The 14626-nt window shown below is 39.2% G+C and overlaps 1 protein-coding gene and 1 long non-coding RNA gene across 8 annotated transcripts in view; one reads left to right on the top strand and one right to left on the bottom strand.

Annotated features, from left to right (window-relative positions):
- The window catches only part of LOC309710431 (voltage-dependent calcium channel subunit alpha-2/delta-1), a 79818-nt gene extending 66487 nt beyond the window's left edge, over nt 1-13331 (bottom strand). For 5 of the 7 annotated variants that reach the window (XM_082539873.1, XM_082539874.1, XM_082539869.1 and 2 more), the window contains exons 1-3: nt 12155-13330; nt 3207-3288; nt 2865-2981 (exon numbers count right to left, since the gene is read on the bottom strand). In XM_082539873.1, coding sequence (XP_082395999.1) covers nt 2865-2981; nt 3207-3288; nt 12155-12243 — 288 coding nt within the window. In that variant the 5' untranslated portion in view covers nt 12244-13330. Of the gene's footprint in view, nt 1-2864; nt 2982-3206; nt 3289-12154 lie in introns of all 7 variants that reach the window. The other 2 variants (XM_082539868.1, XM_082539870.1) reach the window with 2 other exon arrangements.
- On the top strand, nt 36-12049 carry LOC309710436. Its single transcript, XR_014277714.1, has 2 exons — nt 36-110; nt 10545-12049. It is a non-coding gene; the product is annotated as an uncharacterized lncRNA (long non-coding RNA).
- Nucleotides 13332-14626: the final 1295 nt, after the last annotated feature.

Below are 14626 nucleotides of genomic sequence, written 5' to 3'. Positions count from 1 at the left end.
GCAAGCTAGCGAGACAGAAGTTAAGCTCTCCTTGCAACAGGCAAATTGAACCTCATTCAGATCTGGCGTTTGGAATTATTTTGGTTTTCATGTGACGCATGACCCTGAAGGTAAGTGAGTCATGGACTAAAGTAAAACAGTATGTTGGATGTACCATGCAATGCTCAATTACATTGGTGTGAACTAGTGTGTTAGCGCAGTTAGCTCGTTAACGTGTTGGCCGTCTAGCCCCATGCACGGAGCGATCGGCGGTAGCTCGTTAACGGAGATTTGCCGTGTTGTGGCGTTAAGGTCATTTCAACGAGATTAACCTGAAAGCACTAGTGGGAACACAACGAATATGACTGCACATTTACGCCGACATCATCCTAGTGCAAAGACAAGTGGAAGCAGACAAAAAAAAGCAAGCATGCTACTAACTTTAGCCGAGTCATTTAGACAGCTGTTAGCACATGATTCTCCTTATGCTGCTGAGAATATAGCCCAGAAGAAGCAGATAGTATAGCTTTTATTTTGGAAAGAGACATTTCTCTGTAATAAACTCTCTTTTCCAAAGATGAGTGATTCCTCAATCAGATACAGGGCTTGCAATATCGCTAGCCCGACGTCCCGGAGCTAGCGATTTTTTCATCAGCGATCTCTTCCCTGCCCGTCGGGCTATTGTAGGAAAAATATATGTCAATGCTTTTGCATTCTTTCAGAAATGTAGCTGGGTAATTATGTCATTGGCATCGGTGAGCCACTGTCAATATGTGACATATTGAAGTCGCGTTTGAATTTGCGCTTGTTTTTTTGCTTTCACTTTGCAATCGTGCGAACTGTGTATAGAGAGCGACAGCACTGATCTGTGAGTGATGATAATTTGTGCACCAATTCCTCTGACATCGTCTTATTAATCGTTAGCTTACTATGCAAACATGACAAGTGAAATCTCCCGCAGCAAGCTTAAACATGTGAGAGGTTGATCGCGCAGAGAATCGCTGAGCTTATGTGAGTGCATGTGTAAAAGCATTTCAGTTCTGCTGAGCCAAATAAGACAGGTCAGGGTGAAGAAGTGACAGCCAAAGAAAAGCTTACCACAAAACGGAGAAGTTATGACAAATCAGACAATAAGGCAAAAAGAAAGTGCAGCTTTATGGTTTCATGGACAAAATAATTTCTGTGGCTGCGATATGATGAGCTAAATAACCAGGGCTGCACATAAGTGGTCCGCAGGTGCGCATTCGCTGTCAAAATAAAAAACACGCACAAGGGTTAGGGTTAAATTTAAAAACTGTACTTTTGAGTTAAAAGATATATTTATAATTTTAATAAATGACAAATTAAAAATGCATGAACATTTTTTTGTATCGAAAAAATATCGAACCGTGACACCAAAGTATCGAACCGAACCGAACCGTGAATTTTGTGTATCGTTGCACCCCTAATACAGACCTCCTAAAGGTTGTTCTGAACAACTGTTGGGTAGTTGTGTACTTTAAAACAACTAGAAGATCCTGTTACTAAACCACTCTAAAAATGTTTTGAATGATACTCTATTTAAAGGCTTTGGACTTCAACCAAATAAAAAACAACCACATTTGGAAAACTAAGCCAGAAAAATATGCAAACAAATAGATAATGCGCAGATGGTGGTGTTAATGCAGAATTATATGTTACGTTTTGGGCAATAACTTGTGAATTACTCAACTTAACTATTCATGCTTTACACAATAATGCTGTTACAGTTATATGTTGTGTCCTACTTAAGGAAAAGCAATCATTCAGTTTGGCATAAAAATATAGTTTCTCCCCATTTACAACTGCTGTGCTGGTAGGTGTGATTGTTGGATATTCAACTAAACTTCGTTTTACTGTATGTGGATGTAGATCAATGTATGTGAAGATTTAAATCTCCAGTCAGATGCATACAGTATATGCATCAATAAACATAATTCAGCTACCTTTATTAAATTTGTATGCTATATAGAGACTGAATTTTCTTTAACTTTTTTGTTGCCTTTAATAACACATGATCATGACTTTGCAAGTTTGTCTGTGACAGATGCAGCTCAGAAAACAGAAGGCTTTTGTATCTCATTGCTTTTAGTTTTGGGACTGTCACAAAATCTACACATAGCACAGGGTGTCGTGCTTGTTCAAGACAAATCAAACATAAAAACAACTTTTTGTCTTTTGCCCTTCTCCCCCGTCCCTCTTCTCAGCTGTTTCTCTTTCCCTCTTTCTTTCTCCCCTTCTTTCCCCCAGTCAAGTCTGTCCCGTATTCAGTAAGTGAAAATAAAATAAACAATAAAAGGTGAATCAAATGGACCATTACGGCAAGGCTGGGATGGTCAGTTTGGTAAAGTAAATCCGTTGGGCATCTTTCTTTGCCTTTAGACAACAATTCTGATGGCAAAAGAGCCAAACGGGACAGGCCAAAAACAACAAAAAAAAACAAACAAAAAAAAAAAAACATAAAAACAACTTAATTTTTTATCATCTTTTTCAAATTGCTTTTATCCGTGTTGGCAGTTTTCATCCCTGGTCTGCAATGAATTAAATGTACCCAAAGTGAATTCCTGATGTGATTTTTCACTTGAATGACAAATCGGTTCATCTGCTGTTATTTGTATTGTATTACTTTTACAATGACTAAATACCACAAACATCCCTGTGTCACCAAAACCTAATGTGCTCCAGTTTATCTTTAGGTTTTTACAATCACACTCTGATTATTTAATATCCATGGTGGAGTCTTAGAGAAGAACAGATGGAAAACTGGTCGCTGTCATGGCACTTGAAGAGTTTGTCCTGTGCAGCATCAAAAGCTACAAACAAATTGCAAACTGACAGTTGGTTCCTTTGAGAGGAGTGAATTTTACCTCCAAGGCAGCAGACCTCTTGTGTAGCAGCTGCTCTATGTTCCTGGCTGCTCTGGCCACTAGCTCCTCCGCATCGTTTTGCTCCACAGTGTAGAGGTGCTGGTTACTCAGAAAAATCTACATGGAGAAAGACAAATGTAATTGCTGTTTTAATACAAAAAAGACTTTTTGTACACACATTCATTTGTTTAAATTATTGTTAAAACTAAATATAATTTTCACAGGAAATTAAGAGTTTAAACATTTAGGGGAAAATATACAAGGGGTTGACTTAAATTTTAAGAAAGGAATAGGATTATGCTCAGATTTTATGCATGTCTGTGTATATTCCGGTGTTTATACCTGAGTGAGGCTCTTCCCAGCTGCGGCTGTGTCTGCCAGGGTAACAAGCTCTTTCTGCATCTGATCAACCCATTCTTTAATCCTATGGGGCAAAGAAATGCACACAACCAATCCTGTAGCTCAGATATAACCAGTTTAGAAGAGACGTTGCATGCATTTCAGTTAAACTGTCTTTCAATCTACCGTATATCAATCATCTGAAAAGACCAACCAAGTCACTTGATGCAAAAACAAACAAGGTCAAAGAGAATCACTCTTGTGGGTCGGGCAAAATGTCAACCAATCAAACCCAGATCACCAGAAACAAACACAATGTCATCTAATAAAGCTTGTGTCACTGCATGTCAACTAATACAATTGCTTTCAGAGAGTTCAAACATGAAGTCAACCAATCAGATAAGTGCCAGCTATTGTTGTGACTAGTGACAGTGATGTGAGTGGACAGGCAGGAGGTGGGCGGTAGCTAAGACCAACATGCTTTTCTATACCTCAAAGAGCTTTAATCATTTCCAGCCTGCTGGTGCCATTGATGTACGAATAATAGCAACCAAACAACAGACTCAATGATGGTACCCATTCGCTTGAGTGAAAATTGCTCACCTGATGCTTGCCTTTTATTTTTATTTATTTATTTTCTGTGTCGTCGTGGTACATCAGTCACTGTGCCACACACTGGTTTATACCTTAGTCTCATCCTCCTCCATTACTCACTATGTACCACTTGAACAAAGTGGCCATGGATGATCACTGGGAAGAGTAGAACCTAAGACATTATGCATGATATGAGACAGTGGCTTGTTAGGATAATCACATGTTGTCAGGTGATGTGAAGTTGTAATGAATGAATGAATTTGCTGATAGTAAATTATCCTTAATACTGTTCAGAATATCATCAGGTATATTGAAAATGAGTAGGTGTAAGTGTAACCCAGATATTAAATAAGAAAATGTAACCTGTGCATTGATTCTAATAACAGACCTCACTGAGAACCTCTACAGAGTCTGACCTTGGTATGTGTGGGTGTGTGTGTATGTGTGTGTCGTGCAGGGTAGGGGTGAAAGTGACACACAGGAGCCACCAGTCTATGAATGTCTGACTTTTTTTGATAAAAAGTATGATTTAATAAAAAGAAGTTGTATTAAAAAATGATTGACAAACACAGTTTTTAAAAGAAAGTAAAAGAAAGTATTCCTCTGTATTTGAATTAAAAAGGGATTATGTTACAACAAATGTTCATTTGAGAATCTGCTAAAAACAAATCTAACTGAAGTAGAATTACATAAACTGAATGAAACATGAAGTGAATTATATCCATATGTGACTGAATGTTTAAATGTGATGGGGTTTCTGTGTTAACAATGACATGAAATGTAATGAAGTGATTTTAAAATTTAAACTTTAAACTTTGCGTTAAATCACGTAAGTCAGATAGATAAATAGAGATAGATAAGATGTGGGTGGACATCAGGTGATTAGATGTTAATGCTGGGCCCACGTCCTCATTTTAAGTTTGACAGCGTTTTAGTAGGTAAAGGTGAAAGCTTGGACATGAATTGAGCTGCGGTGTGGGGAAGGCCTCGAAGGGGACTGGCGGCAGCGCCCGGGCCTGGCAGATCCCCACGTAGTAAATAGGAGTGAAGAAGTTAAAGAATTGAGAACAACGAGGGAGGGAGGGTGGGGCACGTAAACGAGAATGAACAGCTTGCAGAACTGGGGGAACCTATATAGATGACAACCGGAGTGTGCTTGGAGGCGTGGTCCTGCTCCTGAAATTCCGATACATAATCTCCAATAATGTGACTGGATGTCCCCAGTTAGAGGTCGTCTCAGAAGATGTGACATCCAGTAAGAGAGGGGAGAAAGGGTGAACGTGAAAAGTTAAGTGAAGAAGAGATATAGGGTTCTTCCCCTTTGTCTTCTGTGAGATGAGCAGCTCAGAAGATTGGACCTGAGATGTTCACAGTTGAAAATTACAGCAGAGACGCTAGAGGGACTGACCCAGCCCGACCTGTGGACCAGCAAAATGGTTGTATATTTTTGGCTTTCCTCTCTGCTCAGTGTGTGTGTGTGTGTGTGTGTGTGTGTGTGTGTGTGTGTGTGTGTGTGTGTGCGCGTGTGTACAACATACTTCCACTAAATTCCCAAGGGATACTCATTTCCTGTTGGGTGATTATCATCAACTCAGAACACGGGGATAAGTGCATCTTTAGGCCTGGTTGTGCTCACCCTTTCTCCAACCTCTCCTCACGGAAGATAAGAATAAAATCAGCATTAGCTCAGAGTCAGTTAATAAGATAATTATAGTTCAGGTGATTTGATTGTTGTTTTGTGATTATTACTATTTGATTTTGCTTTGCTCCTGCTAAATTGCTTTAATAACATTTCCTGCAATTTGTCTAAATTGTAGACATTCACTTTTTAACCTTTTGTGAAACAGTATTGGTAAAAATCTGAGTATCGTTCTTTACTAGTCCAAATAACTCTTACAGGTTACTCTAGTCATTTGAATACAACACTCCCTTGGGGCCTATTGTCTTGGCTTTTAAAATCAACCCAGTTATTAACAAGTGCCCAACTGAGGCTACGTCCACACGTAGCCGGGTATTTTTGAAAACGCAGATTTTTCTATGCGTTTGCACCTTTTGTCCACACGTAAACGCCGTTTTTGGTTACTGAAAACGCAGATTTTTAAAAACTCCGGCCAAGGTGGATATTTTTGAAAACTCCGTTTTTGCATTTACGTGTGGACGAGAAAAACGGAGAAAACGCAGCGTCAAAGGTGTGCGCCTTTTTTGACGTCACACTGTGCGCCACGTTATTGTTTCGGTGAAATGAATTTCTACAATACTGTTACTGTTAATTGTACTCTCTGCAATGTTTAAATGCTTACATATACACAGTTACTGTCCCTCCACACATATGACTCGGTTCTGCTTCAATGCCCCAGCTTTGTTTACTTTTTCCCACCGAGGCTTCTAGACTTCTGATTGGTCAACATTTCTACAGGTTAGGATTATATCGCCACCTGTTGCTTTGGCATGTTCCTAGCAGCGTTTTTCTTCATTTCTGCCTTTACGTGTGGACGGGATTATTTTTTAAAACGAAAACGGAAAATCTCCGTTTTCAAAAATACCCGTGTACGTGTGGACGTAGCCTGAGAGGGGAGCTGCCGTTTAGTAATGAGTGGTGGTGATAAGGCCGATCCTGCAAGGCTACTCGGGCATTTTTCTTATCAGATGACGACAGTGGAGGACATTTGGATGATTACAAGGCAGTCAGAGGGGTGAGTCCCCTCACATATATCGGCTCCAGCTGAACTCTGCATTACTTACTGGGTAAGAGACTTATAGAATCAGAGTTTAGGACTTTTTAATCAGAGAGCTGAAACAGACTTCCCATATAGGGGTCATGGACCCTGCAGATCAATGATGTAGAAACTTTTTTTGCCATGTATACTGTATGAGAATGATGACAAGTTTATATAGCATAGAGAGGTTCTCATTAACATCCATTTCACAATTCGGCTGCCTTGAAGTAACATGCACACACACACAGACACAGACACACACACACACACACACACACACACACACACGCAGGAACAAACATTGAAAATCAGATATTCATACTCAGAAAATACTTTCAAAAACTGTCATTGCAGCGGTGTGTTGAAAGTCATTCAATTTACTACGTGAAAAACATCGACCGTGACATTTAGTACAGCTGAGGGGGTTGGCAAGACAGAAAGGTTCAGAAGATCAAAAAGCAAGGAAAAAATGCATCAGGGATACAAAATCCACAGTGAATGAGGAACATTCAAAGCAAGCACACTTGTGGAGAAAGATGAGACACTTTGCAAGATAGGGAATAACACAGGAAATAGTGAATGTGAAATACAGTAGTTTAGGGAAAGCTTTACTAGTGTAAGTCAGGAGATTTTAATCTTTGCTTCTCAATCTCCAACTTGAAAAAAGTACAGCTTCTTAAACTCCATAGTGATTTGAGGAAAGTTGAACTTTGCAAATATTATTACCTGTCACATGTAGGCTGCTTATTTCCACTGAACCTATGGCCTATTGGATAATACAGATTATAAGTGTTATGCTGATGGGCCTGTTACCCATATTTTGTGTTGATCTATTGCTGTCATAAGTTGTTAATTGTTTCATAATAATCATTGTCAACTTGACAACCTTACCAAGAGAATGATAATTTTCTCTGCCTTGTAATTTTAGCAGTATAGGCCAGGGTTTGCATGACTTTAAGTATTTTGTGACCCTTTTTAATATCCTGTTGTTCACTGGGTGTAACAAAACTGTACTGTTTACACACTGTGTGTGTTTATGTGGACCTTAGCTCTTGAAGCCTGAAGCACAGACAAGTCAACTGTGATTTAGAGTGTATGTGTGCTTCCTGGAATTTGGCATTCAGAAAGGCAGAGGCACTTTCACCTGACTTCCTGAGTTTAGCTTCTGTGGAATCTTATCAGCGTAAATTTCTGGTTGTGAGATAACCAGGGTATGTGTGCATGTGCTCTTCTTCAAGTACAGTATGGGTGCGTGGAAATTTTTTGTTACTCACTTTGTTTGGAAATCTATATGAAAAGCTCATTTGTTTTATGTATACACAGAAACCAAGCACTGCAACATGCAAGGGAATTGGTCTTACTAGTACAGACCTCACTAGACTCCTGCAGCAGAGGAAAATAGTATAGAACAATGCTACACCCCAAAGCCATATCTGTCAGTTTATATGCATATTTGAAATCAAATATTCTTTTTAATTAGGATTTACTGCAAATCAATACAAAGTTGTTCAGATTGATCACCCTTTCCCTATGATAAAGTACATCTATCCTGACTGAAGTAATCTTGTCTTAGATGACAATGCACCAGCCTTGGGGCACAAGGTGTCACTGAATGCTATGAAATTGGTGTAAATCATATTTTATTACCTTTGCTGCTTCAATCCAGTCTCCCAAATGGGAAGTTTTGAATTGATGTTTTCAACAGCATTCTCCATCACCATCATTAAATGAGGGTATGTCTTTTGAAATAATGGTGTTGCATCCATCCAGTAGACTTTCAGACACTTGTAGAATCAGTGCAGAGTCACAGTGAAGCTGTAGTGGTTGAACATGGTGTCCTTGCACCTTACTAATAAATATATATATATATATATCTGGGCTCTCAGACTGGCTGGGGGGCTCCTTTGCCTCCCTCCTGCTGTGTGCCCAGCCTGGAGGCTGCGGTCTGTGACCGGCTCCCGGTGCAGACGGCTCCCTGTTATAGTGTTTCCTCACTTGGCTCATGCGAGCCCAGCCCAATTTTTACTCTTTAAGTGTGCGCGTGTGTGTATGTGTGTGTGGGTGGGGGGATATATGTGTATTGAGAGTGTGGGGAGTGAGTTGGAGGGTGGGGTGGGCTGCTTTTAACTATGTAAAGCACTTTGTGCTACATTTTCTCTGTATGAAAAGTGCTTTATAAATAAAGATTGATTGATTGATTGATTGATTGATTGATATTTCTTTCTCATATTCACCATCCATCTTGTTTAATTTGATCTATTCTATTTCTAGACTAAAAAGGCAAAGTACTCTGATCTGTGTCATTTTATCATCTTTCACAGCGCTAGCACTCTAGCACTCATCATAAGGTGAAGGTGGGCTGTTATCAATGGCTAAATCAAAAAGGTGATCCAGAGGTGCCTGTAATAAACATTAATAAAGTCGATGTTGTTAAGCTGAGGTAGCAACATTTTTCTACTCTGGTTTCTGGGCTTTGATTACTGTAGCCTGTGGTACAATGCTGGATAATTAAACACACATACGCAGACACAAATGCATATACCAATGGCAACTGGGTCAGGCACTGCCCTACATTGTTTTACAGACACAAGAAGAGCAAATGAGAGCAAAAAACAGAAAGAGAGGAAGAGAAACAAGGCAGGAAAGAGAGAGACAGATGTTGTGGTACAATCACTTTGGAACTAGAGAGAGTAATGAGCTGGCCCATGATGTGTATCTCGGTAGGCGGCTGTATTAAACCACAGTCTAATTACGCATCATTATAGAGGCAAAGACTGAAGCAGGTCCAGTCCAGACAGAAAAGCAGAATGAGGCATGGAAACACCAGCTGCACCAAAACAACCTGCAGTGCCTGCCCTCACTCTGAAGCCCCTGACACCCAGGTGGCCAATTCAGTTCCTGTTCAACATGACCTAGATAATAAACGTTGCTTTAATGTGAAGTTAAGGGTTTGAACATCAAAATTACTTGACCACCTCATGACCCTTAATCTGTTTTTTTTGGGAGGGGGGGTTGTTGTTTTTTTTCTACAACCGTGGGACAAACAGTAGAACTGTGATATATTCCTACCACAGCCGACATGGGTTCACAGTAATAGATTCAAAAACTCCCATGCGATGTCTTTAAAGTAAGTTTTATTTTCTGTTAACTTTAAATAGTTGCTGAAGAGAACTAAGGTAATGTAAGATGCTTTGTCTCCAGAGTTGCTACTTTAACAACAGAGCTATTTAGGATTGTCAAGAGACAGAAGAGCAGGTGTTTACAGTTTGCCAGAACAGCTTATCCATAATGAAAATGTTTTCTCTCCATCCATTTGATCAGTGTAATCCAGGAGGATGCACTTAATAAAACAGAGTGTAAAATACAGTTCATTTTAATATCTCTTTTGCTCATGATGCCTATGTTTAATAATTCTATTATATCTCATTAGCTTGCACAATATAACAAATTTTTTTTTTTAAAGGAAAAAAAGAAACTTCTTTAGTTTCTCTTCTTTCTGGAACTATTTTCATTCATCAGTTATTTCTCACAAATATCTTTGTTGGTATTGTGCCGTGCAGAAAAGCATGCAAGGACAGTCATGTTTTTACTGATCACTTTCATGCTTACTGTTTGTTAGTCCATTTGGCAAGAAAGAAGTATGAAGAACAAGGACTATCTGGTTTGTGCTCTTCATTCAAAAATGAATCCCCACAGCATCCTCCACTTCTAAGCAAAATGTTTTTCAAGTATACAAAAAAAGAGGAAGGGACATTAAGATACAAAGGTGGTGAAACTGAATTATTTAATATAGTTTAATACAGATGGAGAATCTATTTGTGGTGGGGAGGGAGAGAAACAAACAAACAAATAAATAAATCATATGCCATCTCCACTCAGTCTCCAGCTCCACCATCTCCAACAGCAGTTCTTCACCTGCTGTTGATTGTGGTTAGAGTGGCCCTCTAGCTCTCAGTGCACCTGAGCCAAAGGAGGACTGCTGCTGTTCAAGAAGGTGGAGCTGGAGTCTCATTTTCTTTTCTATTGACAGGATGAGCTCTTCTCTGCAGATGAAGAACAAGCTTGTCACAGAGAAGAAGCTGAATGAAACTGAGGATCGCTACAATTGAAACCTGGCCAATTTGCCAGCAGGTCTAAAGAACACAAGACAGAAAGAGTATGGGTTAGCAGTAAATGAAGTTTACAAATAAGAGCGAGGAGATTATCCACAAGCAAATCAAATGCAGAAAGCATCTTGAAAAAAAATGCTTTTTTTTAAAGCTACACAAAAAAAATGTAGAACATTTCAGTAAGTCTGTTTCAAATAAAATGGCTTCTGGATTTTCTGAGCACTTGTTGTGGGTGCACTGATCAGTCTTCCAAAGTAAACAGTGCAGCATTACTATAATCTAAACAGACCAGAGCAGTTTAGGCCAGTGAACATTTCAGCAACTGTTTCATCTTTTCTGATACTGTTTACATTTTGATAAAGAAGAAATGTTTCCTTTCCATCTATGAGTCAGAATCTTGTCTTGTGGTTGTGGATAAGCGTATGATTATTATTAGTTCAGTATTATATGCTCTGGCAGCAATGCAATACTGAATTTAAACATCTTTTGAAAAAAAGACTTGGAATTATTGAGATATACTTTTTTCTCCATATTTGGCTATTTTATTACTTGGGTAAACCGGTTTAAGATCCCCCATCCCCCCTCCTCTCTACACCCCCACCACCGGAAATTTCCTTTCTGACAAATATATTGACTCATTCACGTTTCATCTTTCCTTAGAAGATGGTGGCCTGGTCATGTTTGAATAGCGCAAATATATTTAATATAACGAAACAAATATATAACTTTTTTTTTTAAACGAAAAGAAAAAAATAGTTTTGAGTTGATGTAATAGGTTACCCTGGGGGCTATCTAGTTTAATATCAAACAAAAATATTATTTTGCAGTAAGCGAAAGTTTGTATTTTTAAGATATGAAGGAAAATTAATGTCTCTCAGAGGCCTTCCCCTCTTGTGAGAAAAGAAGCACCTTTTACAAGATTTTACATAAATTTATAATAAATTATCAATTACAGTTTAAATATCCTGTAAACGATACTTAAGCATATTTTTTTTACATATTATGTTGATAATCCAAAAAATATTCTAAAAGAAAATAGGGGCGTTTTACTCCAGTTTACAATATGAGGAACAAACCTCAAAGGGTAGAATCACCTGGTTCTTGGCCAATGAGGGTCCCCAGAAAAACGCCAACTTTTATCATTTATTATTGGCTAAAGCAGCAGGACCGAGCAAAGCCACTCTCCTCTAGGCTACAACTTCATAGAAGAGCTGTCACGGCTCGCCAAGCCACCGGTGACAAACTGCTGATTAGGGTAACCAACATTAATCAGCGTAACAACGCGAGCAGGCAGAGGTCTGAAAAAAGCTGTCTTTATCAAAATGACCACCGCATGAATGAAATGACCTGCCCACCCTCTCACACCCACGCACACCATGAAGCCTATACACTCGTGAGTGTTTCATTAGAGAGAGAGAGAGAGAGAGAGAGAATAAAAAAGAGAAAGCAAAAAAGCTCCCTGAAACAAGGTCTCTGCAAACCAGAACATCAATTGATCGAAACAGGATTACAAGAGCTGTAGCCTACTTACATGAGCTGTGTCGGAAACTGCGATGCCCAACAACCGTCCTGCCACAGCAGGAACAGAAACACCCAGGCTCGTACCCCGCAGGAATCCATTGTAAAAAAAAAAAGAGGGGAAATTCCCCGATGGACGTCAATATAGAATCTGCTCCACTCCCCTCTACCGCCGCTGAATGAAACGACGGGCGAAAGCAGCGCGTGTAGCCGCCTGTCGCTCCCTCACAGATTAACGAACACTGACACCTCTAATCTGATCACTCGGCCATCCAGCGCTCTAACAGGTACTGGATCTGAATGCGATGCCAGACTCTCTCTCGCTATCGCTATCTCTCTCTCTCACTCACTCACTCACTTTCTCGTTCTCGCTGTTCCCGCTCTTTTTGTCTGTCCCTTAATTAACCGGATGCAATTATGACAAACAGTAGTTGTGTAGGCAATAAAAGGAAAAGGTATAATTATGGTGTCACAAATGATTACTAAAAAGCATAACTTTAATTGGTGCTTTTAATCATTAGTTATCGTTAATCTCTGGCTCTCTTTCACAGTGTGTTTTTGTCCTGTCTCTTTCTCCCCTTTAACAGGTTTCTTCCTGTTAAAAGGGAGTTTTTCCTTACCACTGTTGCCAAGTGCTTGCTCAGTTTGACTGTTTTTCTGAATTATTGTATTAGGGTCTCTGGTTTACACAATAAAGCACTATATAGATAAAGTGAATTGAATTGAGTTGAACTGAAATGAATAACTTTTGTGGTCTTTTGAAATAAATTTTGATAACTTTTGTTTTTCTTCAAACAGGCACCATGTGTGCTTGCTCTCAGGTGGGCAGCTTAAGTAGCAAATATGTAATTTTTCTGTTCTTTTTATAACATCAGTCAGAAAAACAAAACAATGGAAGGGACTAACTGGCATACCACCCACACAACATATGCAGTCAAATATATACAGGTTCAGGGCTTTCTCTTTAAAATACTTCAAAACCTCTCATCATTGCCTACAATGTGGAGATAGGGGAGAATTTACTGCCTTTGACTGCACAATCTTTACCAGTTATGCTAGACAGCAAGCAGACTAACTGTCCCACATGAGAATGAATGAGAATACTAGGCTGGCAGCTGCATTGATTTCACACATATAGTGCACGAGTGAAATTACCAGCAAAGTACAGTATTAGAGCCCAATAAATCTCAGTACTATCCATCATGTTTTATAAAATTGCATTTCTAAAGATGTGCTGCACATCGCATCGAATTTTAAAAGTTGCAATATAAATTCAAAGTCTGGCACAACTGCAGTAGTAATGTTTTTGTTGATATTTTAAGTTATTAGTATCATCACCCTGTGAATAATTGAATAATTAAAGCAAAACCATAAAACCTAGTCTATCAAAGTGCCTGTGTGTGCTTGTGCATGTGTCTGTTTGTACATGTGTGTGTGTGTAATTCAAGCCTGGAGGGAGGGCAGGGCGGCACAAGCACGGTGCTTGGGGATTTGGTTATCAATTGTTGCTTGGCAACCACACACCATCTCTCTTGTCCTCTCACCCTCCCCTCCTCCCATTTCCCCCTTTCTCTCTTTGTTTCTCCCTCCCCACCTATCCATTGCTCTTACTGTACTACACTGTTGCGCTGACCCTTCAGTTTTTCCACTGTTCTCATCCTTCACACCTTGTGACATCACCTTTCCCAAATTCTCCCCCTACACCTTTTTCCACCCTCATTTCTCCTAAGAGAGGAAAAGAAGCAGATGTGCCTGATGATGGGATAGGAACGAATAGTGAGAACTGGACAGGAGAAAAGAGCACAGAGAGGGAGAAGGAGATGGAGAGATGGTGGCCTCTTCTGCAGACAATCCCATTCAGTACTTCAAGGATCTTGCAGTGCACCCTGAAAAGGAGTCACTGCTACATACCTTCTCATATAGTCTAAGAAATGATCATTGGAAAAAGACCAGAATAAAATCTTCTGGCATCAGTCAGACAGGCCGTAGAAGTCAGTTTTTCTCTATCCGTGTACTAATGTACTGTATTCCATATAATGTAGTTAGATGATTAGATTGATTAACATATATTCCGTAACAGGAATACATACAATAAATAATTTGCCTTAAAATGTATTTTTGTATGGGCTTTTTCTTACTCCATATGAGGAATTTACTGAAAATATCTGCACAGAGTACAGAATATTTATTTTGAATATTAACCTCAAAGTTAATACTGACATCCAAGAGCAACCTGGAGATTTATATAATGAGTATAAGTGAATAATGTGTTGAACCATAATTGGTTAAAGAGCAGCTGTATTGGGTTTATTTGACAGAGGATACTGCCACCTATAGGTAATCTACAAAAATTACTGGAAACATTAAAGAACAAACCAGCTTCAATACAGTCTTTGTTTTTCTCTCTCCTGTCTTTCTTTTCTTTTTTCTGCATCTATGCAGTAGCGTGCCGATATCATAACGGCTGTGTTTAATATATGTGTTC

Source organism: Aulonocara stuartgranti, assembly GCF_965226115.1.
Source record: "Aulonocara stuartgranti genome assembly, chromosome: 7".
Lineage (NCBI taxonomy): Eukaryota > Metazoa > Chordata > Actinopteri > Cichliformes > Cichlidae > Aulonocara > Aulonocara stuartgranti.
The sequence above is the reverse complement of the archived record's forward strand: the minus strand, read 5'-3'. Positions and strand labels throughout refer to the sequence as shown.